This window comes from Empidonax traillii, unplaced genomic scaffold (assembly GCF_003031625.1).
Source record: "Empidonax traillii isolate 1590-97213 ecotype Southwest subspecies unplaced genomic scaffold, ASM303162v1 scaffold579:size954524, whole genome shotgun sequence".
Classification (NCBI taxonomy): Eukaryota; Metazoa; Chordata; class Aves; order Passeriformes; family Tyrannidae; genus Empidonax; species Empidonax traillii.
In genome coordinates, this window is record NW_020955772.1 from 839697 (window position 1) to 865838 (window position 26142).

A 26142-nucleotide genomic window follows, 5' to 3' on the forward strand; every position below is an offset into this window, starting at 1 on the left:
CTCAGCTGCTGCTCTGGGAGCACTGGCAGGCACAGGGAACCAGCACTGTGCCCCCCACACTCTCCTGGCCTGCTGAGCCGTGGGGATGCCACGGGATGAATGAGACGTTCCCACAGACCGGGCTGAGCGATGGATGCCCGACCCCAAGAGCGGTGCCTGGAGATAGCGGGAGAGGCAGAAATGGCATCGCAGTGTCCGGCTCTCCCCTTGGCCAACCCCAGGGCTGGTGCCCCAGCTTGGACAAGCTCTCATACCTCTGCCACGTCCTATTTCGTACCCAGCTGGGATAGGCAGCCAAGAAGCCCCCAGCCCCCATTTTGCTGCCCAGCCTGTGGCAGATCTCCTCCTGCTCACAGGCCAGGCTCAGCTGCAGGCAGGAGGGTCCAGCAGAGACATGAGGACGCTGGGTGCAGCTGCTGGGATACCAGGAGACCCCCAGAGCTTGGCCTGGAGGCTGCCACGTGAATGGTTCAACACAGTCTCACGTTTGCAGCCCCGTGCCCTGGCCGGGCAGCCAGCAGCTGTGGGCACAGGCTGTGCGGGCAGGGGGGGCAGAGGAAGGAGGGGACAGGGGATCCACAGGGTCAGCAGGAACACTTTAATGACCTGTCCAGCTCCTGCAAGAGCCCGCTGGCACAACATTGTCCTGCCCTGCACCAGCATCTTAAGAGACCTGTCCCCAAAATACTCCTGCAGCTCTGCCCCAGCACCCCCTGTGGGCCCCTGACAGGACCGTGCCTGCTGGGCTATTTTGGCAGGTGGCTCAGAGGCACGTGGGCAGTGAAGGTCTTTTGGGAGGGGGCTGCACTGAGCCCTGAGGAGCTGGCTGGTGACGTGGCTGAGGTGTCCAGGGGGGCAGAGCAAGTTTTTGCGCCCTGCAGTGTTTGCCTTCCCTTCAGCAGCTCCACGGCTGCCCTCTCTACTTCATCCATCTCCAGCTGGCTGCTGGCTGCCATCTCGTCCCTGGTCACTGCTACGAAGGACGAGTCACGGGCCAGACCAGGAAGGCCCCCAGAGATCAGAGCCTGTGCAGAGGACAAAGTCACAGCCCGTGGGTGCTCGGCCTGGGGAGGTTCCCCACTGCAAGCACCTTGCCCTCCCCTCCTCCCTGCTGCTCCCCGTGCTGGCACATGCCTGCTGCTCACCCTTGGAGCTAAGTTTTGCCCCCCCAGCCTCCCATCATGGCATGAGCAGGGTACCCCTGGAATTCCTGCCATCCCTGCCCTTCCCTCTGCCACACTGTGCCCTTGCCTTACCTCCTGAATGAGAAAGGTGATGGCTGGGGTAGAGGAGGATGTGCTTGGCTCACCACTGTCTCCCTGCTGGAACCCTGAGCTGGATGCTGTTGATGTCACAGTGCCATCCTCTCTGGGCAGCTGGGTGAGAGGAGAACAGAGCTGCAGCCTGGGCTGGGACACTGCCCAGGGAAGATCTCTCCTTTGATAGTGTGAGGGGCTGCAGGTTCTGTCCCCTGTCCCTGTCCAGTGCCTGGACAGGCACTGCCATCCTGCTAGAGCTCCTGTGTCCAGGGCACCCCAACAATGGGACCAGCAGGGCCATGTGGGCAGAGAGCTGGGAACCATCCCTGATCCCCTGCCCTGGCACCAGCAAAGGGCAGCCAGGGAAGTGTGGGAGCAAACCTGACACATCCCTTCTGCCTGCCCTGGCTCTGAAGGCAGCTGGGGAGCCACAGGGATGCTGCTTCAAGCTGTCCCATCTTGGAGGAGCCCCAGGTGACTGCTGCAGCAATGGGGTGGGGGCCCAGCTCCATCCCCAGGCTGATCCGAAAGTAAAGCTCTAGCAAGGCTGGATTCACATAAGGAGCCCTTTCCCAGCATGGCTGTGACAGGCTTTCCCAGGACAGAAGGGATGTTCACCCATGTCCCCCACACCACTGCCTCTGGACATTGCCCCTTTTACCTGCTGGGGGAGGAGGAGTGGCCCCAGCGATGAGGGACCCCCAGAGGCGGCCCTTCGCCTCCTGCTCAGCCTCTGCATGGGTATGGGGTGGTTGTGCTCTGCAGGAGGGAAGAGTAGGGCCATCAGATGGGTACAAGAGCAAGGACACCACTGCCACACACAGCTGGGAACGGGGCCCACTGGAGTTCAGCACCACCCAAAGTCCCAGTTCCTGCCCACTGCCTGTGCTGGCTCCTCACCCACAGCTGGGAAGGAGAATTCCCTGTTTGAGGAAATCAACAGGGTCTTGTGGCCCTGTTGCCTGGGGTGGCCAGTGCTCCCCCAACCCGAGGTGCTGTCTCTGTGCTTCATCACCCCAAAGGGTGGGAGGAAGGAGAAGGGTGTCCTGGAGCTCTCCAGACAGGTCCTGCTGTGCTCAGGGCTCTCAGCAAACCTCCAGCTTGTTGTGGTCTGCATCTCCTCCTCCCACCCGCCCAGCATCAGGCCCTTCCCCCTGCTCTGGCCCCTGGGCTGGTCCTGATCCCCCAGAAGAGAAACGAAGCCGACACTCACCCCGTGCCCGACGCGGGGGTGCTGCTGGTACCACCTTCCTCAGCACCTCGTCCTCGTACTCCACCCTGGCAAGGGCAGGTAGGTGGGTCAGCCCGAGTGGGGACCACACACCAAGCCCAGCTCCACCCAGGGGTGCAGCCCTCCCCACCTCCTCCACCCTGGGGGCACAGACCTGCAGGGATGCCTAGGACACATGAACAGGGTGGAGACCCTCCCACTCTGGGAGTGCCAGGCTGGTGACTGGGGACCAGCACGGGGTGTCTGCTCTTCCTGTCCCCTCGTCTTGTCCCTCTCTCACACCCCAAGGGCTGCCCAAAGCTCCTGTGTGCCCTTCCACAGCCAGTGCTCGACTCCTCCATCACTTCTCCAGCCCTTACCTGTCCATGAGGAGCCCCTGGGCAGGACAGGGTGCAGCCAGCTGGCAGGACAGCCCCAGGGGAGCCACTGGCAGGGGCAGCTCTGGCCCTCCTTGCCTGCCCACCGAAGCTGACCAGCCCTTACCCCTCCAGCCAGTCGCTGCTGTTGGCGTTGTTGATGTTGGTGTTGCCTTCCTGGGGGAAGTCGTCCAGGAACACGGGGGAGTCGAGGTCCTCACTGCCCACCTCGGTGAACTGCAGGGGCCTCTGGCTGGCCACCTGGGGCTGCAGCGGGCTGCTGGGCTCCATGAAGCTGTCAACCTGGCCAAACAAGCCACCTGTCCTCTGCAACCAACAGGGAGGGCATCAGGGGAGGCCTGGAGCTCCAGGCTGCTCTGGGGACATTCCCGTGGGAGCAGGCACGTGGAGGTGCCTGTTGGAACAGCGGTCGCCCAGCTCAGGCCTTGCAGAGCACACAGTCCCAAAAGTTGGGAAAAATTGAGGCACTGAGGGTTGATGGCCATACAGCAGCACTGGTATGAGCCAGCCCCATGCGTGACTAATCTGTCACCTCTGTGGGACAGCCTTTGGAAACAGCAAGAGGTGCAACCCTGCAACCCCACAAGTGCCCAGGATGTCTCCGAGACACTTCCCAGGGTGTGGGAAGTGAATGTGCTCCTGTGGCACCTGAGTGTCCTGCCTTAGCCTGGCAGAGGATGTGAGTGGGCACCTCCAAACCGGCTGGTAACAAATCCAGCACACCCCTGCCAGGCACATGAGCAGGGTCCTTCCACAGAGGTGGAACTGAGGCAGGTGGAACTGAGCTTGCCCAGGATGACACAGCCAGGATGTCCTGATGCTCACAGAAAGAAGTGCTGATCCATCCTTGTGGTCCACACTCTGGGGACTGTCCCCCAGTGACCACTTCAAAATCAGAGCTGGGTGGCCCTGAGGGCACTCACCCTGTAGATCCCTTCCTCCATGGCAGCCTCCACCATGGCTCTTTCCAGCTCCTCCTCAGCAGTCAGGTCCCCAGAAATGGCCCGATGAATTTCAGGAGCAGCTTCTTCTTCAATACTCCTCAGCCCAGCCTGGAGGGGGGACAGGAGGGCTTGTTGAAACAGCTTCTGGGCTCATGCTCTCCCACAGCTGTCCCACAGCTTCTGGGCTCACACAGTCCCACAAAAGGGAATGCCAAGGGCAGGCTGACAGAGGGTTGGGCTGGTGATGCCCAAGGGGTGGCTGTGCCTCTGTCCCTGATCTGGGACCTGATTATTTTCCTTGCCTTGCACCTTTGGGGCCTGGTCTTTTACCTCTACAGGTGATTTCCTCTCTATAAAATCAGGAGAGGCTGAGGACACCCCAGCTGCTCTGGCCAGGCACATAAATCCTCCCCCAGCACGTCTCAGGGCTGCTGTGCAGAGAGACATAGAGAACACCAGGCACTACTCAGGGGAGAGGAGGGAGAAGGCCCTGAGACTGGAGCAGAGCAGGTGGATAAGGGCCTGGATGAGCAGCATTTGGCATGGACATTGGTCCATGGTGGGAGTTTCCAGGTCTTAAAACTACTTGGTGAGGCACCAGACCCTGCCAAGCCCTCTCAGCAACTGGAATCAGTGAGGCAGAGAGTCCAACCCTTCCTTTGCTTCTGGAGTCACCTGCACTCTGGACACTAAAGTCACCCTCAGCTGTGGGGTCTCATGGCCAGTTAAGTGCTGGTTTACTTGGGGCCACCTCACTGCCAGATCCTGAGGCACAGGAGTCCCTGTGTGTCACTGCAGCTCTCCGAGTCACCCTGGACTTCACCAGGCTGGGGGAAGCCTCTCCCCTGACCTGCTTGAACTTCCTGCCCACCTCCAGGAAGGGTCACCCCTCTGGCACCACCAGCACACCCACCTGGATCTCCACGGGGTTCTTCTTGGGCCGGTATCCATAATACTCCTCCTGGCGCTTCATGAACTTCCTGAAATGCTCTTGGATCAGGAAAGTGGCGTAGAATTTGCCCACTGTCACCTCATCATCTGGAGGGAGGAAACCAACACCATGGTGCCCAGTGGTTAGAACAGGGAGACCCTGACCAGGAGTCGCTCTGTCCCTCTGGGAAGTGCCAGCTGGTGACATACCTCCAATAGGGGGGATGACCTGGTCCAAAAGTTTCATGCTCGTTCGCTTCCAGATTTTTTTGATAATAGCTCGGAGCTCCTCGTTGGCCTGTTCAAAGTTACCTGTGAGGAAAGCCAGCAGGACAGAGCAGTTAATTCCCAGGGAAGTGAACAGGAGTGAAGACAAAGCATGTGAACACCCAGCCAGTCTCCTGAAGGGTGTGGCAGTTCGTCTCTGTCAACAAAAATGAGCCTTGTAAGAGGGAGGCTTTGATTTTAATCAAAATCCTTTAACTACAGAGTGACTCAGACCCAGCCAACGGGTGAAGCTTTAGTGCCACTGTCTCTGTCGTCATGTTCAACTGCAGATTTTCACCTTTGGTGCTCCCAAAGGCTCCACCATTCCTGCAATCCCAGTCTGCCCCGTGCTCCTCCCAAACTGCAGTGTTCCCACCCCCAGCCAAAGGGATGCATTGCACTGTGGAAGACACTGCCCCCAGCAGCTCAGCGCTGCCTGGCCTCACCTGCAGCCACAGCCAGCCAAGCCCAGAGCCACTCGTGGGAGAGGCACAACCCACAGGCAGGGAAACAAGCTGGTGGGACACCTTCCCACAGCAGGGCTCAGAAAACCACGCTGCTGGCAAGGAAGGGTGACAGCAACTCCTCCCCAGCACAGCTAAATTCAAAGGATGGGAGCTGGGCCAACCCCACTCCTGAGCTGTTTGGGGTGGCACTGGTTGACCCCTCACTGACCTTCTGTCTTGATCTTGAGGGCCGTCCTCACCAGGGCAAAGAGGGTGGCGTTGAAGGTGACGGTGCCATCGCTGTTCAGGGGCATGTTCATGCACACCAGACGCTGCACAGCAAACCAACAGCCGTGACCCCGGGGGGCAGAGCAGGCTGGCAGCCCCCCAGACACACTGCCTGTCCTGGCCAAGGGGCTCTGCAGCACCCCTGGCAGCACAGAGGCCAGAGCAGGGTGTAAGCTGTGGCACTGGGAAACTGCCTGGACTGCCATTCTCAGCCTCCTGGGGAGGACACAGGGACAGCTGGGGGAAGGTGTCCCTGTGCCCACACACCCTGTCACTCCCTTGGCTCTTACCTTACAAGCCACACGGTGTGGGCAGAACTTCCCAAAGCCCAGGGGAGGCTGGATACGCCTCAGCAGAGTCACCACATCCAAGTGTTTGATTCTACCCCTGCAGAGGAAATACACATCAGCAGGGAGGTGGCAGACCCATGGGGGCTTGGGTAGGGGCTGTGGGGGCTCATCCCTGGGGTCTGCCCTGTGCTCCTGCAGTGGGCAAATCCCTACACTCCCATCTGTTCCTCTTGGGGAAAGCAGCTGCTCCCCGTGGCACCTGGCAGCAGGTAAAGGTGTGCAGTGGCACGGGAAGAGTCGGCAGCACCATCAGAGCTGGATGAGGAGGGGACTGGAAGTGTCATAATCCCAAACATCCTCATGGCTTGTATCGGCCCTGGAATATTCTGGCAAGTCCACATCCACCTCTGAGATGCTGGAATCTAACTCCTGGGCAGTGCCACAGCCTACCCTGCCACGCATGTCTCAGGTCAGCCCAGTCCATGGAACACCCTCTCTGTGCCACTCACCCCCCCCAGCACTCACTTGGCCTCGGGGTCGTACTCAGCCCAGATCCGCTTGAACTCGTCCAGGTGATGGGGCCCGAGGATGGACCAGTCCCGGGTCAGGTAGTCAAAGTTGTCCATGATGACAGCCACGAAGAGGTTGATGATCTGAGGGCAGAGGAGCGGGTGGAAAGGACCCAGTTAGGGCAGAGACCTGCTGGCTGGTACCATGAAAACATGGGCTGATGTGTTCAGGAGCAGAAGGGGCTCGGGATCCTCTGGGATCAGGGCATGGGGAGTGAGGGTCTCCCACACTGGGAGGGACCTCCTGCTGAAGCAGTGAAAGGGCAGGCACGGGGCATCTCATCCCTCTCCGCCCTTGCGAAGGTGAGCACAGACACATCTGGATGGCACCACATAGAGGCTGTGGGAAGGAACTAGAGGGGCATCCAGGATCCCCCAGGAGTGCAGTGCCAGTTTATAACATGGCTGGGTGGTGGGCTGGGAGATAATGCCCCAGGAGGAGGGTGCTGAGGGCCCACCCCATGAGACACACGGCTGACAACACCGGGGGCTGCCCAGGCAGGACAGGGGTGCCAAAGAGAGCCCAGTGGGAGCTGGCATACCAGGAAGGCACAGAGCATGTAGAAGCTGATGAAATAGAAGTAGGCAAAGCCAGTGCCACAGGTGTACTCCTCGCCCTCGGCGTACTCCGACTCGGGGTCGCAGCGCCGGCCGTAGCTGCAGTCCAGCAGGATCTCCTGCCACGCCTCGCCCGTGGCACACCTGGGGAGAGGAGATACCTGCTGGTCCCTGCCTGTCCTGGCCAGGAGCTGGGCATGTGGGGAGGACAGGGGCCAGCCCAGTGAGCAGGTGAACGGGGAGCTGCTGGGAAAGCAGCGGTCAGGATTCTGGGCTTGCCGCTGTGGGGCCACTGAAAGCTTCAAAGTGAAGTGTCTGGAGTCAAGGAAAGCCTCAGGCTGAGCTCCTGCTTCCCTGCGAATTGCCCCACAACACACAAAATAAAGTTTGGCCTGGGAAGGAAATATTCCGAATAGCGACACCAAAATACCACTCTACTCTGCAGCCCAGACACACCAGGTGAACCCACAGCCTCTCCTGAAATGCTCCCACTGCAGCAGGAGATCGTTCTGTGGGACAAAAAAAGGAAATCATCTGCAGAAATGCTGGTCTCCCTCACTCTCAGCAGGGAGTTCCCACGGGCTCAGAGCCCAGCTCGCTTGTGGAGCTGCTCACAGAGAAGACTGACCTGAAGAGCAGCAGCACAGCTTGTGGGAAGGTCTGGAAGTTGTTGTTTCGGTTGATCTGTGTCCCGTCCACCATGGCAATCTTCCCAAACATCTGTAAATCACAACTGTGAGGTCCCCAGCACCCTTTGTCTGCACTGACCACCCTCCAGAGCACCTCTGGTCCCTGAGCTCCTTTTCCTTTTCTTTACGTGGCTTTGGGCCTCCACAACAGAGACTGAGACAGGGGTGTGGGTGCTCTGAGGCTCAGGAGCTACTTGGGCATTCCTGCCTGTGCTGAAAACAACACTGACTACAACTGCACTTCAGCTGGCCCGAGGAGATGAGGCCTCATGAACCAGCACAAGCACTGGTGCCTGTGTGTCCAGGTTGTGCCATTGACTCCCAAAGTGCTCTTTGGTGCCGTGGCTACTACCCGGGGATGGGAGGCTGCTGGGGTGGCAAGCATCCTTGTAGACCAGGGTGAACAAGTCCCAGCATGTGCAAAGTCCCAGAGAGGGCCTGGCAGAGGATCCAGTCCCTCCCTGTCCCACCTCTCCAAGTACTGTCAGGCTCAGGGCAGCTGCTCAAGACCGATTCCCCTCTCACCTGCATCCCGATCACGGCATAGATGAAGAAAAGCATCACGATCAGCAGGGCCACGTATGGCAGAGCCTGTGTCAAAGGGACCATGGCTTGTGTGAGACACCAGCCCAGCACCAGGGCAACCCAGACACGGGGGGTTGGCTCTGGAGCTGCTGCACGAGGCCAGCATCCATGTCCCCATGTGGGGAGGGGACAGCTTACCTGTTCCTCCAACCACCCTCCTGCTGGCTGCTCTCTGTGGTTCTCACACATGGGAGGCCAATGCCAGCTCCCAAGAGAACCCCTGAGCACACCCCAGTGCTGAGGGAGCTGCCCAGGTCAGGGCTGTGAGCTGATGCTGCAGCACACCCTGAGGCACCCACTGGTGCAGAGCCCAGCCTTGCTGGGCCTGGGGTGGTGCTGCCAGCACCTAACCCAGCTCTGGCACACAGTGCTGTCAGCCAGGGAGTCCTCACACCTCCCCATCCAGTGATCTCCCACAAACTACAACCCCCCAGCCCAGACTGGAACCAGCAGCACTGGAGCCTTCCTGCTCTGCCTGGTGAGGATGGGCTGCTCACCCCGCCAGCCTGAGGATCAGCTGCCAGCCTGGGGCACATGTGTGTCTGAGAGGGGAGCATTGCTCCTCACAGACCTGGAAAGACTTGATGAAAGTCCACAGGAGGGTCCTGACACCTTCCCCACGGCTCAGCAGCTTCACCAGCCGCATCACCCGGAACAGTCGGAAGAACGTGATGGAGACACGGGAGTTGTCATCAGGGTCCTGCAGGCAGAGCACAACAGCTGGAGGGCAGCGAGTGCTGAAGCCTCCAGGCTTTCAAGGCGGGGGTTCAGGTCCTGGTGAGAGGAAGGGTAACAATATCCCACCCCCAGGCACCAGTCATGGTCCCCACAGCCTTTGCCTGCACGGAGGATCAGGATGCAAAGGGGACATGCAGGCACTTTTGCCCCCAGCCTTCCCAAGGATCTCCCCAGCCCCCCTGACTCACACCTCTGATACTGGGACACAGCAGGAAGGAAGGCATGCTGCCACATGGGCTGTGAGGGTCACAGGGCCACCAGGGACAGGCTCAGCCCCACCAGGCTCTCACTCAGCATGTCCTATATTTGTAGGGTGGGTACCAGGCACAGGAAGGGTTAATGACAGCTGTTTAAACACAGAAGGGCTGTTTTGACCCAAGGCCAGCTTCCCTGCCCAGCAGAGGACACTTCTGATGGGTGCTCTGGTATGGCAGTGCCAGGGGATTAGATGGTGGGAACAGCCCAGAACCTCTTAGGGTGGGAAGGGGCGTCTGCACAGCTGGTGTGTGACCCCAATTCCCTCTCAGCAAAGGCAGAGCTGTGCCCCAGAGAGAACAGCCGGGTGTGGTTTGCCTCAGGGACATGCAGGACACATGCAAACACCGGCCACAGGCAGCAGGATGCACAGCAGGCACGTGCAGCTGATATTTACAGTGCCATCACAGCCTCCACCCAGGCAGTACAATCCACCACTGGGGGCAAGAATAGTCTGTCAAGAGAACAAGAGAGTGAGCAGAAGTGGGGCAGGAGGGAAAGGGAGAGAGGGATGGGTGGTTGCACAAGAAGACAGACACAGAAGAAAGGGTAAGATGGAAACTGGGGAGAGGAGGAAGGGCAGAGGGGAAGGGCAGGCAGAGCTCCACCATCCCTTGCCTCAGACCCCTCAATATGCCCCAGGATCTGGGGGGACTGAGATTAGCTCAGCTGGTTAGAGCGTGGTGCTAATAACAGCCAGGTCGTGGGTTTGATCTCTCTGTGGGTCATTCACTTGAGAGCTGGCCTTGGTGATCCTTGTGGGTCCCCTCCAGCTCAGAATAATCTGCGAAATCCCCGTGAACTCAGTGCCTGCAGAGCTGTGAGGGTCTGGCTGGGGTGGGTGGCAAAGGGCTCCCGACAGCACAGCTCTCCCCTGCTTCACCCTGACAGTCAAAGATGAGAGGGAGGAGGGGAGAGGCAGAATGGAGAGAGAGAGAGAGGAGGGGAAGGAAGGGAGACTTTGCAAACTGGCATCAGGTGCCTGGGTGCCACCAGGAATGGCTCGGCTGCTGTGGGGTGTCCCCCAGCACCCCCACACTGCACTGCTGCCTCGTGCTGTGAGGGCACTGCAGCCCCCCAGGTGAGCTCTGACGGGTGCTCTGATGGCTGCAAACACCTTCTGGGGCCCAGAGGTGACAGACCCACCTTGTGCTGACCTCTGAGCAAGGAGGAGACTTACCGGAAGGGGAGGTGAGGTTGTCCCCACCCCAACCCCTCGCTGTGCCTCCTAATCCTAATCTCAATCCCCCTGCACAGCACCAGATGGTTGAGGAACCCTTGGTGATGCTGGGAGAGGAAAGGTGAGACAGCCCTGGGGGACATAAATGATCGCTGCCAGAGCAGGGTCCTTGTGACAGAGGTTCCTGGAGACCTTGGGGGGGGCTGGGCAAGGAGGCCAGTGCTCTGAGTGCCCCTGTGCACAGCCCTGGGGGAAAAGACCCAGGAAGCTCAGCCCACACAGGACCACTCTTGAAATCCTGCCTGGCTCTCTGCACAGCCCTACCCCTGTCAGTGGGGCTGTGGCACACAGAGCACAGTCCCTGGGCCAGTCCCTGCCAGCCCAGTCAGGGCATCAGACTCCTCCAGGTACCCGTCACCTGTGTCCTGGGCACCCCCACACACCCATGGCCAGGCACAGCAGGATTTTGGCATCTGTGCCCAAGTGATCTCTTGCTCCCCAGGTACTGAAAGTCTCTGCCCAGTGCAGGGCCTTGAGCACCCTTTTTTGAACTTCAGTTCTGAGTGGCAGCAGGCTGGGCAAGGGTGTAAGTGATGCCCGACAGGCAACAGGAAACCAAGTCACAGGTACAGAGAGCTGGGGGGCAAGGATGGGGACCTGGAGGAGATGGGGACAGGTGAAAGCTGCTGTGCAAGAGCACAAAGAGGACACCAAGGAAACGCCCTGAAATCTGAAGCATCTGCTCCTCCCCATGGGCCAGCAGTGTCCTGTGGGGACAGGGAGCTGTGGGAACCCTTTTTCTCCCACCTGCACTGATCTGAGGCTGGATATGTAGCTGCCTGGCCATGGTGAGCAGGGCAGGGGCTGGCATGCAGCCTGCTGCTCATGGTCGAGTCCTGAATGACTGTTTTCCACAGGATCCCAGTGCCTACAGATTCAGGAGGCCAGTGGGGAGGGGGCACTGTGGCATGTTGGCCAGCTGGGGACGTTCAAACAGCACTTTAAGGCTCAAAGGGCTGTGTCCCTCTCCACTCACTCATGCCAGGGGGGCTGATCCTGGCTTGTCCCTCCTCAGAGCCAAGCAGAGCAGGCAGAGAGGAGAGGGCACCAGCACCCTGCAGAGCTGGACACTGCCCCAGCACCCCTGCCCCGTCCCAGGGCAGGCACTGCAGTGCAGTCCTGGGTGGGGACACCCCCTCGTGCCCGAGGCCCCTGACACTCACATCAATCTCACTGAGGATGACGTCGATGATGCTGCCGATCACGATGAGGAAGTCAAAGACATTCCAGGGGTCTCCGAAGTAGCCCTGTCAGGAAAGAGCCAGAGGAGAGGAGTGAACATCCAAGGGTTTGAGGCAAGGAGGAGGCAGATGCTGGAGTCCAAAGGAAGGGGTACCAGAAGGATCCTCGGTGACTCTGCCCCTCACAAGAAGGGGTGGTGGTCAGACCTTGCATCCTCTGCTCAGTTGTTTGGTCCTGTCTTGCAGTGGAGTGAGATGAGGAAGTTGGATCAGGGTGACTAGAGCTATGACCCCACCAGTGAGGGTCATTCCTTGAGGATGGGAGCACGGGCCAGCTCGTCTGGGTCAGGTTTGGCTTAGCAAGGGTAGCCCTGACAAGCAGTACTCCTTCTAGAAACTTCCAGGTCCTGCACATGGGGGTGCCTGAGGGTCTCACGAGGAGAACTTCTCTGGAGCTGCAGGGCTGGGGGTGTTTGTACTCAAGAAATGTCAAATGCAGGATAAAGAAACCCCCTGGCCTAGCCTGAAACCCCTCCTGCCCTCCATGCTGACCATGCCCTCCTCTCACCTTGGCTTTAAAGGCCATGAGCTTGAGGACCATCTCCAGGGTGAAGAGGATGGTGAAGGCCACGTTGAGGATGTCTGAGACGTGGTTCATTTCTGGAGACTGGTTGTAATGCTGAGGATAAGGCAGAAGGAGCCACGTTAGCTGACAGCAGGTCCAGCCTCCTCTGTGAGCTCAGAGGTGCATGCTGGATGCAGACCCCCCCCTCCCACAGACAGGCCTATGGCTCAGCAAAAAGGAAATTTCCCCCCTTGCAGCCCCTTCTCTGGGATCCCCACGTGCCACCAGTTCCCACCATGAGCAATCCCCCCCCAACCAGCAGCTCTCCTGGGGGCTGCAGGGCAGAGCCAGCCCACCCGCTGCCCCAGACACCCCCCACCACCCCCAAAGCCAGGCACTGTGCCCTTTACCTGCATGCCCAGGCAGATGGTGTTCAGCAGGATCAGGAAGAACATGAGGTACTCGAAGTAGGAGGAGGTGACCACGTACCAGATCTGGTACTGGTAGGGGTTCTTGGGGATGTAGCGGCGCAGCGGGCGAGCCTTCAGCGCGTACTGCACGCACTGGCGCTGGGGAGGGCAGGCAGGCAGGGAGGTGTGATCCCACCACAGCATCACCAGCACCACTGCACAACCCCCCAGACCCAAGCTGGACCCTCCCCTTCTCTTCCAGCCCAGCCTCACGAGCCAGCAGCAGGTGATTGTACCCGCTGTGCTTCCTGCAAATGCACCCCAGACGTGGGATGAGTTTCCAGAGTCGCCTCTTGCCTCCAAAAATGGCCGTGTTGCCCTTGGCCTGAGCCCTCCAGCCCAGAGCCTGCCCGCTTATCCTGGCACTTCCCCATGGTCTCTCAGGGCTGGTCAAAGAGCATCCTGAAGACATCACACGAGCGAGGGGTGAGGGGGGCACTGAGATGGCTGTGAGCAGGCCTGGCCCACCCCAACAGCCTGGGGCCATCTCTGCTGGGTTCCTGTCCAGGGAGGCCCACTCTCTCTTCTGGTCCTCTCTGCCCTTCCCTGTTTTGTCTTTCCCAAACAAAACAGAAAGTTTGTTTTGTGCCAGCCCTGGGTCCAGCTGGCCCTGCCCCAGCAGCAAACAGACCTGGGGGCAGGTTCAACTTGTCTGAGTTCAGCAGTGGCACCACAAAGAAGGGCTGATCCAAATCAGCCAGGCCGAGCAGTGCCAGCTCCAGGGCTGGTCCTCCTTGTTCTGCCCCAGCAGTCCCATTACCTGGTTCTTGTCCAGCTCACAGTTCTTGTACTCATTCTCCCCCTGCTCCTGGAAGGTGACGATGACAAAGCCCACAAAGATGTTCATCATAAAGAAGGCAATGAGGATGATGTAGATGATGAAGAACATTGCAATCTCCATCCTATAGTTGTAGATGGGGCCTGCATCCTCAGCATTGGTGTCAATGGCCATGTACAGCAGCCTACAGCAGGGAAAGCGAGGCAACAGAGATCCTAATTAGGTGGGAAAGACCATTTCTCCTCTTGGAGGTTATGGAGAGCTCTAGGGACATCCCAAACCCAACAACGGTGGGACAGGGCTGCTGGGATAACCTTGCCAGCTCCACAGCCACTGCCAAGGCCTGTGGCAGTGCCCTGCTCCCAGCACAGACCTCTCCCCTTGGCACAGACTCACTCTGGCCAGCCCTCGAAGGTGGAGACCGTGAAAAGTGACATCATGGCTGAGAAGACATTGTTGAAGTGGAAGTTGCTGTGCACCCATTGACGCTCCTGGACCTCAATCTGCGTGGGGTCTGCATCCACATAGTTGATGAACTGGCCCCTGCAGCAGAAGAGACACAGTGCTCACTGGCAGAGCCCCCCTCAGCCCACCCTGCAGTGCTGGCTGGGGCCTCCTTAGTCCCTGGGAGGGGAGGACAGCCCTGTGCTTGTTCCTGATTTACCCCAAGGCAAGGGAGAAGAGCATGAGACCTCTTTTTGGGTGCAACATCCCCATGCAGGAACACAAGCGCCCCCCCCCCTACATCCCACCTGGCTCCCATCCCTGGCCACTGCCCCTCTGGGAGCTGCAGAGAGCTCTTACCTGCACTCCTTCTCCGTCAGCTTGGATGGGTCTGTGCACCTGTAGAACTTGCCCTGCATTTAACAGAGACCAGAAGTGGCCGTGGTGTTGCTGTGACTTCAGAAGCCCTGGGGAGTTCTGACTTTTACCCAGCCCACAGTCAGTCTCTGCCCAAGGTGATGCCCAGGAGAACCTCCTCAAGGTGTGCTTGAGCAGAACGCCCTCCCTGCCCACCTGAGACGCCCCTCACCTTGAAGAGCTGGACCCCGATGCAGGCGAACATGAACTGCAGCAGCGTCGTGACAACCACGATGTTCCCGATGGTCTTGATGGCCACAAACACGCACTGCACCACGTGCTGCGGGGGTGGAGGACAGTGCACGTGTGACTGTGTTTGGGGCAAGCCCCTTGCTCTGTGTCCCACACCCTCCCACAGCAGGGACTGGTTCCAGGAGGAGTGGGAGCCTGCCAAGGGCAGAGGGATTGGGCAGACCCCTTCCACAGGCGGGGAGTGGGAATTGGGAGCGGGGCACAGTGCCTGCCACAAAACCTCCCAGGAGGGCTGCCCCAGGCTGAGGGACCCCAGTCCCAGCCTCCTGCTCACCTTCAGCCCCTTCGCCCTGTTAATGGCTCGCAGAGGCCGCAGCACCCGCAGCACCCTGAGGATCTTCACCACGGAGATGGTGCTGGACCTGGGGAGGAAGGCAAAGCTGAGATGGGACCATTTCCCTGCCCAGGCCAGGCTGACACAGCCTCACCAAGGAGCCACAGAGGCCAGGCTGGAGCCAGAGTTGGCAGAGTAAAGCAGGTGTCACTAGGCCATCACCCTCCATAAGGCCAAGGGACACTTGCAGCTGGAGAAAGCAGCTACAGAATCTAATTTCTACCAAAATCTTCTTTACCTTTGACAGTCAAGAAGCTTGTCTGCCTCCCAGTTATCCATGCACATGGGCAGCCCTTGGGCCAATTGCTCCTCCTCCACCCACCATCCCCAGCTGCCCTGCCAGCCTGAACAGACCCGTCCCATGGCATGGGGAGGTGCTTACTCGAATCCCATGGAGATAAGGGAGACAGCGACCACCAGTAAGTCAAGGATATTGAAGGAATTCCTGCAGAAGGAGCCTTTGTGCAGGAAAGCACCGTAGGTTGTCATCTGGGGAGCAGAAGGAGTTAGGAGAGAGGCAGGGCAGGAGTCAGGAGCATCATCCCTCCACAGCCCTGGGGTGGACAAGGCACAAGGGGGTCCTCACAGCTCCATGGCTTGGGGACCCTGTCCCTGGGGACCTGTGCAGCCTGGCAGGTAGTTGACTTCAGCTGGAAATCCTCTGTGTTGCACTGGCTGGAGACAAAACTCTCCCAGTCAGTCAGCAGATTAAAGAGGAGAATAGTAAAGACACTTGGAGTGGGAGCAACACGCAGCAGTGGCTCGGATTGCTGTTTTTCTCCACAAATTCCCACTGCTTTTGCTTTCCCTTTCCCAAAGTTTTTCTTAAGGGCATGTCAGAATGCAAATCTGATCTGCCCCCCTGTCACAGCACAGCTGCCTTGGCTGCCTGACCTCACCGGAGGGCTCTGGGACAGGCCACGCACCACCCACACTGCATGGATGAACTCTGGGGATGTGAGGCTCAGCCAGCAGTTTCTCCTCACTGAGACCTTCAACTTGTGCCCAGAGTGCATGAGTGTCCATGACCAGAGCAGTCTAGACCCACATGCTAGGCCGTGCCCATGGCAGGACCATGGGGAGAAGGACTCACCTTCAAGACGATTTCGACTGTAAAGACAGAGGTGAAACCAATGTCAAAGTATCCGAGAATCTGGGGACAGAAGCACCAGAACTGGATGAGATTTGGGTGACGTGGGAAATGCTCCAGTGTCTTCAAACGTCCCGGAATTGTGGTTTTGCTTCCACGCTGTGGACTGGGGAGCCCATCCAGCTCAACAGGGTCTGCAAACCCAGTGCCAAGGAGACTCCTGAACTTCCCCCCAAGCTTTACTGGTTTTCTCCAGGTGAGTTAGGCTTGGAAAGCATCTGATCCCCAAAAGCACTGAGTGGCCTGGGAAGGGGTTGTGTGTGAGATCTCCCAGTCCCTGCCAGACACATTTGTGCCTGAATGGAGCCATGGCTCCCACCAGCAGCATTCCACGGTGCTGAACACACCAGAGGCCCAGTTTGCCTCTTCACAGGACATCCCTAAGTCACCACAGGCTCAAAACAAGGTAACCTTGCACACCACTCCCAGGTGGATCTCTTGACCCAGAAGTAAACTGAGATGCAGAGCAGTAAAAACTTGTCCCAGAGGCACCTTGACTGGAAAACACATCCAGCCTCCCCTGCCAGAGTGCACTGCCCTCCCAGAGGCAGGGTTGGAACCACTGTCACCTGACTGGGGGATGGCACATGGCAAGAAAATCCCTGCTTACTGGGGAGCTGGGGGACTCCATGAGGTCTTCCCCACCCACCCCAACCCTCCACATCTCCACGGGCACCTTGTTGCGGAAGGACTCGGCCCGGATGGGATCCTCAGCTGCCAGCGAGATGCTGCTGAGCAGGATGAAGAGCAGGATGAAATTGGTGAACCAGGTGGCATTGACAGTTCTGTGGCACAGCACCCGAAACCTGGCAGGGACAGAAATGCCATGAGATGCTGCAGGGGGCCAGAGGGAGATCAGACGGGGCCATGGCAGCCTTGAAGGGTGGCAGCCTGGGAAGGGTCAGTGCCAGAGGCACCTGGGCCAGGCCTGTTTTCACAAGGCAGGGAGAAGAGGCAGTGCCTACTTGTTGGTTGGGCTGAAGATGAAGAAGGAGCTGGCTTCAGGCATGGGCACAGCCTTCTCTTTCAGCTGTAGCTCTGCCAGGGGACGCGGCCGAGGACTCAGGGGGATTTCAGGCTCATCTTCCTCATCATCACCTGCAGGGTGGCCATGAGCAGGGAAAAGGAAAGAATCATTCAGAGAGGGAGGGAATTATGACCTTATGGACAATCTTCCAACCCTGTCATCCTGATCTGGCATCTGTGCCAGAAGGACCTCAGTACCCCAAGGCTGGCTGAGGGTCACCACAGTCTTTGCTCCTCACACACCATCCCTCTGCAATGCCCCCTCAGCTTTCCTGCTGCCCTGCCAGGGACAAGTCTTACCTGGGAAGTCTGCAGAAGGATAGGGGTCTTTGATCTCGTTGACATTGGATTCAAATTCGTCCACTTTCAACTGAAACAAGGGAGAGACAAAGAAGATTGCAGCTGCATGTGTCAGTTGGCCAGAGCCTCTCATCTTGGAAGCCATGTGGGACAAGAAGCATCTCTGCATTTGGCCCATAAAAAAGCACATGGAGTGCTGGCCCAGGTTGGAGCCAGGTGAGGGAAAACACCTCAGGGATGCTGCAATCGAAACAAAGAGCAACATCAAGAGGATGAGAAATGGGAATGTGAGCCCTCCTCATCAGTGGATGCTAAGGTGAGGAGAGATTCTGGCCAAGAGTCCAGACCCAGCCTGGCTCCGAGCCTTTGTCCATCCTGGCTGGTGGGAGGAGGAGCCTGGTCCCTGCTCAGGAGCTCTGCACGGCCCAGCCCCACCAGCACTGACCTTGGCTGTTGTGGGAATCCCTTCTCCCTTTACTTTCTGCTCCAGCTTCTTCGCCAGCACCTGCTTCTCCTCTTCAGACTTCTCCGGGTAACCTCTGAGCGGAGAGGAGCGAAGAGCGGGAAGTGAACTCTGGGCAGGGGCTGTAGGCAATGCCATTCCATCCCCTCACACCAAAGCACCAGGTCTGGGAGCTCCCATGGCCAGGGACAGCAGTGCTCACCTGGACATCTTCCTCCGTTTGCGCTCCTCCGCTTTGGCCTTCTGGGCCAGAGTCAGGCTCTCGGCCTCAGCCAGGTTATCGACCGCGATGGCCAGGAAGACATTGAGGAGGATATCTGCAGGAACAGTGCTAAGGACTTGGTGGGCTTGGTTCCTGTCTGGAAGATGCGGCCAGAGCTGCCCAAGGTGTCCAGGGTGCCCTGAGAATTCCTCCTGGAGCTGAGCCCTTGAGATAACCCTGGTTGGTAATCTTTAACCAGCACCCTGTGAGCACTGAGCTCTGGGCTGGCTGCCCCCACTCCGACCGAGTCTCTGCCTGCTGGGCATCCAGACCTTCTCCAGGTGTGCTTTCCTCCACATCCCAGACCCCATCCACCACTGGTGCAACCCTGAAGCCCGTGGTTTGTTCCACTGCTGCTCTGAACTGAAAAGCTTAAGGCAAGCCCTGAGATGCTGACAGAAGCTTCTCCCCTTCCCAGTCCCGTGCAGCTCTGGGGCTGGGTGCAGGGAGCCTGGGCCTGGCTTTGCAGGCAGAGGATACAGTTCCCACAAACGAAGAGGATGATGAAGTAGATGCAGACCAGCATGCCAGGAAAGGACGGGCCCCCATAGGCCATGATCCCATCGTACATGATTGAATTCCAGTCCTCTCCAGTCAGGATCTGGGAGTAGAGAAGTAACACAGAACTCAAGAGCCTCCATGGCACAGCACAGCAATAGCCCACAGACCAATCCTGCCCCCCTGGCTCTAGTCCCAATCCCTCACAGCCCCTCACAGCCCCATGGTCAAACCTTCTTCCCTGCTCAACCCTGAACCTGAACTACTGCTTTTGACTCCAGTTACATTTCCCTGCTTGTGTCTCAAAGCCACATCCCCCTGAGACCCAGCTCCTGTCTGGACACCCACAGCCCAGGTGAGACCCCCAGATCCCTGCCCTCCTGCCCCCCATTGCCCTTCCTGTAGCCCCAAACCTGGAAGACACTGATGAGGGCCTGGGGGAAATTGTCGAACGTGCTGCGCCGCACTTCCATGTCCTCGAAATCAAACTTGCCCCCAAAGAGCTGCATGCCCAGCAGGGCGAAAACGATGATGAAGAGGAAGAGGAGGAGAAGCAGAGAGGCAATGGAGCGGACTGAGTTGAGCAGGGAGGCCACCAGGTTGCTCAGAGATGTCCAGTACCTGGAGAGAGGAGAGACAGGAGCGTGTGGGAGCTGAAAGAGTGGGGAAGGCTGTGGGCAGGACCAGGCAGGCAGAGGGAACAGACCAACTGGCCCAAGGTGGCGTGCCAGCAGCCCAGCAAGGGGGACTCTGGACCCAGGCTGGGCACTGGGACTGCTCCAGCCAGGCCCCAGGAGGAAGAAACGCTGCAGGTGTGGTGTGACAGGCAAGATATACTGCTGTCTGCATAGGGCACCAGCAGGCAGGATGGGGAAGAGAGGTGAACACACAGTGGGTTGGGGCCAGAAAGAGGAGCCAGGAGCCCTGGTCCACATTGCCCCCATTGACAACATCCCAGAACCCAGAGGGAGAGCGGGACCTCATCTCTGTTCTCACCACTCCCAGAGACAAACCACGTCCCGGAGACAGAAACCCCCAGCTTGGCCTTGTTGTTCCACCCAGGGGCTACCAGCTCTGCTCAGGGCTGCAGCCTTCCCTGGGGGCAAGGCCAGTGATGAGCAGGGGCCGTGAGTGATGCCAGTGGCCACAGGGCCCCCTCCCCAACCTGGTGATCTTGAAGATGCGGAGGAGCCGGATGCAGCGCAGCACGGAGATGCCGAGGGGGGACAGGGTGCCGAGCTCCACGAGGATGATCTCCAGGACCCCTGAGCACACCACGAAGCAGTCGAAGCGGTTGAAGAGCGACATGAAGTACTGGCGCAGCCCCAGCGCGTACATCTTCAGCAGCATCTCGGCCACGAACAGGGCAAGCAGCAGCCGGTTGGAGTTGTCTGGGGAGGGAGATGCAACCTCAATCCCAGCGTGGGCAGGGCAGGCAGGGAAGGAAGAGGGTGTTGCTCTGCCCACCAAGCTGTTTTCTGGGGAGCACACAGGGGAGGAGGATGAGGAGAGGGGTGATGTCTGTGTGTGGGGTGTGAATCCATTCACAGCGGGCACGTGGACTGGGTGTGTGCACGTGTGTGCCCACCTGTGCTCCATGTGCCCCTGTGTGTATGTGTGGGTGGAGGTGCAGGCAGTGTGCCACGTGTGTTTATGGTACAATCTACACACGCTCTGTGTGTCCCCCATGCAAACTCACGCCCCTAAGAGCACACACACTCAGGCTCTCTGCTTACCTTGCACCACTGTCAACCATTCTGGCTGCATGTGGTGCTCAGAGGCGATGGACAGGGTGTTCAGTGCTACCATCAGGATGACAAGCCAGTAGAAGAACTTGGACTTCACCACATCCCTGCACCTCCTACGAAACATTCGGTTCCAACGCCTCCACTGACGGCTGGAGAGATGGCAAAGGATCAGCAAGGCCGACCAGCAGGCCAGCCCCACGTCCTTGGGCTGTGCCTGCAGGGCAAATCCACCCCTGCTCCCTCCTCCAGGGGTCTTCCCTGGAAAGGGATCATGGCCATAACCTGCCCCTGGAAATCAGTGCATTCACTCAGGCCCTGTGGTTCATTCACACAAACACCTCCTGGCTTCATTTTGGCTTTCAGCACCTCTGGTTGGGGGCTACAGGCACAGCTCCTGAACTACCTGCTGTGCTGCGTGGGCCACGAGAGGATGCTTGGAGCCTGGACCCACAGCAGATGTTCACCTTGAAGAGCTTTTTGCCAGCACCACAGCAAAATGCCCTGTTTGCTGCACTGATGTTTGCATCTTCACCTGAGCAGCAGCCCCTGGCTCTCTCCCAAAAACCAGTGGCTGACCAGGAGAGCCTGGCCCAGTCAGGCAACCAAGTGAGAGACAGAGCAGAGCAGCAGGTGGTTCAGCCAGAGCATACTTACAAGAAGAGAATCCACTTGTTCATGCCCTCAATTTCATACAAGCTCTCTGTCTCTGACCCTCCTTCATCCGACGGCATCATACCTAGGAGGGAATGACAATTCCAGGCTTTTCTTGGAGCCCCTTGGGAAGAACATGTTGGAGGGACACGTTGGAACATGTTGGAGGCTCCTTTCCTGAGCCACTTCTAATCCCTTGGAATTGTCAAGTGACGGCAAGAAATTTATGAATCTGTTGGTGTGTGAGCTCATGATCCTGCACTGTGCCCCTGCACACCAAAGGGCTCCTCATGCTCCTCATGGCCATTTCAAGTGCCTGTTTGTCAAAGGAGACACGGGCCTTGCTCATAGTCTGTAAATATTAAATATAGTGGTTGAGGTGGAGATTTCGCATCAGGACCAAGAAATTTCTAGTTTGGGTCAGGTTCAACAAAAGCATTAGGGAAATTAATAAATAAATAAATAAATAAATAAATAAATAAATTAAGTACCTTCTCCCCGGGCCCGATCACTGTCCATGACCTCTGCGTGGGTGATCCAGTCCATGTAGCCCTTCAGATCCTCCTCCAGCTGCTGCTTCTCCCTCAGCTTCTGGAACGTGCCCCGTGACTTGGCCTTCTCACGCTCCTTGGTGAACTCGCTGGGACAAGGGAAGCAGCAGAGTGAGACCCGGGAGGGGACATCGTGGAGGTCGGGTACCACAGCTCTGTGCCAGGCCAGGCCTTGTGGAAAGCTGAAATCCTGAAATACCCTGCCTAGAACTGCTCCAGTGACTTTCCCCTTTCTTGGCCCTGCTCCACAATGCAAGACCATCACCTGATGCCTGATTGACAGGCAAGGTTTCTTCCCCACCACTGCTGCTCTTTGGGACAAGTAATCCAAGTAATTAGGGTATAACTCACGCTGTGAACTAATGGAGAAGATGAGTGTGATCCAGTTGCACATGCAGGACTGAAACATATAAAACAGACCCTAACCCTACACAGACCAGAGGAGAAAAGCCCCCCTTACTCCCAAGGACAACACACTCTTCCCAGAAACAAAATTGGGGTGGTGCCAGCCACACAGCAATGCCTGGTTGAGTATCACATCTCAGGTATTTAGGTGTACTACTGGGGGAATTAGCACTTACTGAGTTTGGCCTAGAAGTGCTACAATCATTATAACAGACTGATGACAGCTCGTTGGTGTATTTGGAAGACTGCTGAAGCATTAATTAGATTAACAATCATTCCCTTGGATCCCTTACACTCATGTCAAAGATGTCCTCCTCTAGGCTGGCCATAAGCACACGAATCGTGTGTGCTCACAGCAGCTGGGGGTGCCAGTGAGGAGTGTCCAGACCCACAGCCGTGGGGTGATGACTGCTCCCCACTCAGCTTTGTGTGCTGTGCGTGCTGGCAGAACACAACACAATCCCCAAACCACGTGCTCCAAGGCTGGGCTTGCTGACAGTTGCCTGTGCCATGGGGAAAAGATTTCAGTGTTGGGAGTTGAGCTGAAACCTCAGGCACTCGTGGACACTAACAGAAAAAGTAACTCACGGCTCAGGTTCTCTAAGCATGCAAAAATAAAAAAGAGAGAGGAATGAGGGAGGAAAAGGGATCAGAATTTTCCCAGGCTTTCCTTTGAATAGTTCAAATGGGTTAAAACTCCTTTGCTGGAAGAGAAAGGATAGGGTGACACTTACCCACTGAGCACCCCCAGCACCAGGTTGAGCACGAAGAAGGAGCCAAGCAAGATAAGGCTGACAAAGTAGATCCAGGGCCATTCATTCCCCATGGCATCATTTACCTGGCAAGGAGAGATGCAGGTGAAGCATTCTAAAGGCACTTTCTACTGTCTCCCCTTAGGGCCCCTCAACAGCCTCTGTGATCTTTGCCCCCCTCCGAAGGGAGTGCGTGGGATGGGTGGCACACAAACCTGACTGAGCCTCGGCTGCTTAGAACTCTGTGTCTGGTTTTAGCAGAGGTAAAGCCAGACCCAAGCATTTGGGGAGCAGATTTAAACATCAGCCCCAAGCCCAGCCCTCAGCACAACAGTCTCCCAAGGACTGCAAAATATGGGGCTTTGCTGGAGGGGCACCCACCAGTCTTTGCTGTGCCTGGCCCACACCCCTTCACAAAGGTGGGACCTGGAGCACTCTCCTGTCTACCTAAAGAGCAAGAACAGTGTCTGCAGGGATGCAGAGACATTCCTGGTGTGTTATGGGACGTGCATCACAGTAAGAAGGTTGGTGGGGGAGATTGTCTTTCACTGGGGTCCTGTGTCCAGGAGGGCACTCCCTGCCCCGAGGCAAGACCAGCATCACCTCTGCCGAGACAGACACCAAGCCCGAGCGCTGGAGCCTACCCAGTAGAGGACTTCAGTCCAGCCCTCCATGGTGATGCACTGGTAGACTGTGAGCATGGCAAAGCCGAAGTTGTCGAAGTGGGTGATGCCGTTGTTGGGGCCAGGCCAGCCGCCGCGGCACTCGCTGCCGTTGATGCTGCAGTGCCGCCCGTGGCCAGAGCTGGTGCACGGGGCTGGCTTCTCTCCTGCCACCGTGGCGATCACATCTGAGGGGCAAAGCCACGGTGTGAGCAGCAGGTCAGGCCAAACAGAGCAGCCTCCACCCACCCCACCTCCAGCAGGAGCCTTCCAAAAGGGGCCCATTTCAGCAGCCCCTCACAGCCAGCTGTGTGCTGTATCAAACACCCTTCAGTCCCACCAGCCATACAGAGACATCTCTGCCACATTTCCCCCCCCCCCCAGACACAGCTGCACCTGTCCCAAGGTAGTAGCAGGTCTTGTGCATCCTGCCCTTGAAGAGCTCCTGCCCGACGATGGCATAGATGATGATCATGAAGAGGACCAGCAAGGCGATGTGGAGCAGCGGCACCATGGCCTTGATGATGGAGTTCAGGACGACCTGCAGGCCTGCACCAAGCAGAAGGGAGAGGAGGTCAACCACTTCCTAAACAGCTTTGTGTGTGCACCTTGCATCCCTGCCAGCCCCACGGACAAGCAGTCTTTGAAAAGCCCTGTGCCAAGGGAAGAGCAGCAGTGGTGGGGTGGGACTGACATCTCCGAGGTAAAAATCCTGCAGATCCCCAGCGCTGACAACTGCCAGCTGCAGGGCTGAGCAAGAACCTGTGGCTGCTCTACACCTGCACTGTGGATTGGGCTTGATCCAGCAACATGCCATGGCTCCCCCACCCTGGCCAGGGGTTCCATCCACCCTCCAGCCCTTCCTGAGGGCAGGGCAGCCAGCACCCACTCGGCACTCCAGACACCAGGCGCAGGGGTCTCAGCACACGAAACGCTCGCAGGGCCTTCACGTCAAAGCCGCCTTTTCCCCCCGACGTCCCTGCCTGCTTGGCGTTGACCTGCTCCAGGGTCATGGTGATGAGCCTGAAAGAGCCAGGGCACAGGGGAGGAAGGAGGAGAAGCAGAAGAAAGGACAGGGAGAAAAAGAGAAGGGCGTGAGAATAGAAACCAAGAAACCTGAGCTAAGGATTTAAAGCCCAGTGAGCTCAGCCTCACCCAGGGAGCAGCGCTTGGCCAAGTCCAGCTCCCGGGCACAGATTCACTGCTGAGAGCTGGGGCCCTCCCACCCCCTTGTGTGCAGACCCTGGAGGATCCCATGCCACCCCCATTCTCCAGGGCAAGGAGACCTAAGAGGCATGAAGGAGTCAGACAGGAAAAAACAGGAGTTAGATGGGATTCCAGGGGATGTCAGGGCAGGAAAAGGGGACAAGGCAGGAAATGAGTTGAGGAGTTGCCCCTTGCAGTCACCAGAAAAACCGATGTCCCTGACGGGCTGAGGAACAGGCCTGACACAAGCTGAACAAGCAGCAGCCTCCCATCTTTCCCTTACCCTAGAGTAATGATGGAAAAGTCAAGCACATTCCAGCCGTTTCGCAGATAGGCGTCCGTGTGGAACAGAAAGCCGTAGGCGATTATCTTGAGCATCGCCTCGATGGCAAAGAAGATCAGGAAGGCGTATTCGATCTTCTCCTGGGGATGGCAAAGGCAGCAGCAGAGGGTGCCTCATTAGAGCAGACTGTCACCTCCCCTGGTGTCCCCACCGTGGACAGCCTGACTCGGGATCAGTCCCTGCTGCCAACCCGTCTGTGATCCCCCATGAACACCAGGCAGCACCGTGGCTGCCCTGGGCAGGAGGGGTGGCATGCTGTGTCACCACATGCCACTTTCTGGCCTGCAGCACGATCCCCTCACCCCTCCAATGCCCCCTGCCAGGACCCTGCTCCACAGCTGTGGGTACCTGTTCTGACAAACTGCTCCAGCAAAGCCACCACTTCCCAACCCTACACCCAAAGGTGCCTGGCCCAGGGCACTGCTCCTCTTTGGCTCTTCTCCCTGCTGCTCACCCTCCCAGTCCACCACAACCTTCCTCCTGCAGGCAGCACTGACACCTTCTCCTCATCCTTTCTTGCTGGCTCTATCCTGGAGACCCCACACAGTCACCATGGGACGCTCCATCCTTCCCTTGTGCCTGAGGCGTTGAGGAAGCTCCCAGGGAATTGAGGCCAGACATTTGCCTGGCAAAGTGAGCTGCTAGAAATGGGCCTGGGCACCCACTGGGCAGAGGTGTTGCACTCCCTTCCAGGCAGGACCTGGCACCCCAGTGCAGGGGCTCGGCACGGCCCTGAGAAAGCAGAGCCAGGACAGCTCATGTGTCCCTGGAGAGCAGCCAAGAGCTGCCTGTGCCCATCTGGCTCTGCCTGTCACTGCCATCACTGCCCTTGCTGCCAGTGGCCCTTCCACACTGGGATTAAGAGCCCCCAGAAGCAGCCAGTTGCAGAGTGGCCACACAGAGGCCATTACCCGTGTTATTTAAATTGTCTTCTTGATGGCTTGAGCTCCAGCTCTGTCCCCCTCTCACTGGGTCCCATGTCCTACCTGACACTCTTATAAAGCCCAGCTGTATTTTC

General features: G+C 58.1%; 1 protein-coding gene across 1 annotated transcript in view; it reads right to left on the minus strand.

The window, feature by feature from the left end:
• Window positions 1–577: 577 nt before the first annotated feature.
• CACNA1S (calcium voltage-gated channel subunit alpha1 S) overlaps window positions 578–26142 on the minus strand; it is a 30418-nt gene continuing 4853 nt past the window's right edge. The window contains exons 3-44 of the mRNA XM_027898108.1: window positions 25065–25204; window positions 24465–24598; window positions 23972–24124; window positions 23558–23763; window positions 22896–22999; window positions 21697–21845; window positions 21209–21290; window positions 20543–20703; window positions 19972–20197; window positions 19220–19427; window positions 18789–18909; window positions 18249–18363; window positions 18029–18122; window positions 17584–17653; window positions 17223–17355; window positions 16934–17063; window positions 16201–16260; window positions 15490–15596; window positions 15048–15135; window positions 14694–14801; window positions 14465–14517; window positions 14057–14203; window positions 13643–13844; window positions 12823–12981; window positions 12416–12526; window positions 11830–11913; window positions 9824–9880; window positions 9005–9133; window positions 8374–8439; window positions 7788–7879; window positions 7144–7303; window positions 6558–6685; window positions 6033–6129; window positions 5684–5786; window positions 4952–5053; window positions 4725–4849; window positions 3791–3919; window positions 2974–3173; window positions 2473–2537; window positions 1921–2018; window positions 1257–1376; window positions 578–1025 (exon numbers count right to left, since the gene is read on the minus strand). Coding sequence (XP_027753909.1) covers window positions 747–1025; window positions 1257–1376; window positions 1921–2018; window positions 2473–2537; window positions 2974–3173; window positions 3791–3919; window positions 4725–4849; window positions 4952–5053; window positions 5684–5786; window positions 6033–6129; window positions 6558–6685; window positions 7144–7303; window positions 7788–7879; window positions 8374–8439; window positions 9005–9133; window positions 9824–9880; window positions 11830–11913; window positions 12416–12526; window positions 12823–12981; window positions 13643–13844; window positions 14057–14203; window positions 14465–14517; window positions 14694–14801; window positions 15048–15135; window positions 15490–15596; window positions 16201–16260; window positions 16934–17063; window positions 17223–17355; window positions 17584–17653; window positions 18029–18122; window positions 18249–18363; window positions 18789–18909; window positions 19220–19427; window positions 19972–20197; window positions 20543–20703; window positions 21209–21290; window positions 21697–21845; window positions 22896–22999; window positions 23558–23763; window positions 23972–24124; window positions 24465–24598; window positions 25065–25204 — 5295 coding nt within the window. The 3' untranslated portion in view covers window positions 578–746. The remainder of the gene's footprint in view (window positions 1026–1256; window positions 1377–1920; window positions 2019–2472; window positions 2538–2973; window positions 3174–3790; window positions 3920–4724; window positions 4850–4951; window positions 5054–5683; window positions 5787–6032; window positions 6130–6557; window positions 6686–7143; window positions 7304–7787; window positions 7880–8373; window positions 8440–9004; window positions 9134–9823; window positions 9881–11829; window positions 11914–12415; window positions 12527–12822; window positions 12982–13642; window positions 13845–14056; window positions 14204–14464; window positions 14518–14693; window positions 14802–15047; window positions 15136–15489; window positions 15597–16200; window positions 16261–16933; window positions 17064–17222; window positions 17356–17583; window positions 17654–18028; window positions 18123–18248; window positions 18364–18788; window positions 18910–19219; window positions 19428–19971; window positions 20198–20542; window positions 20704–21208; window positions 21291–21696; window positions 21846–22895; window positions 23000–23557; window positions 23764–23971; window positions 24125–24464; window positions 24599–25064; window positions 25205–26142) is intronic.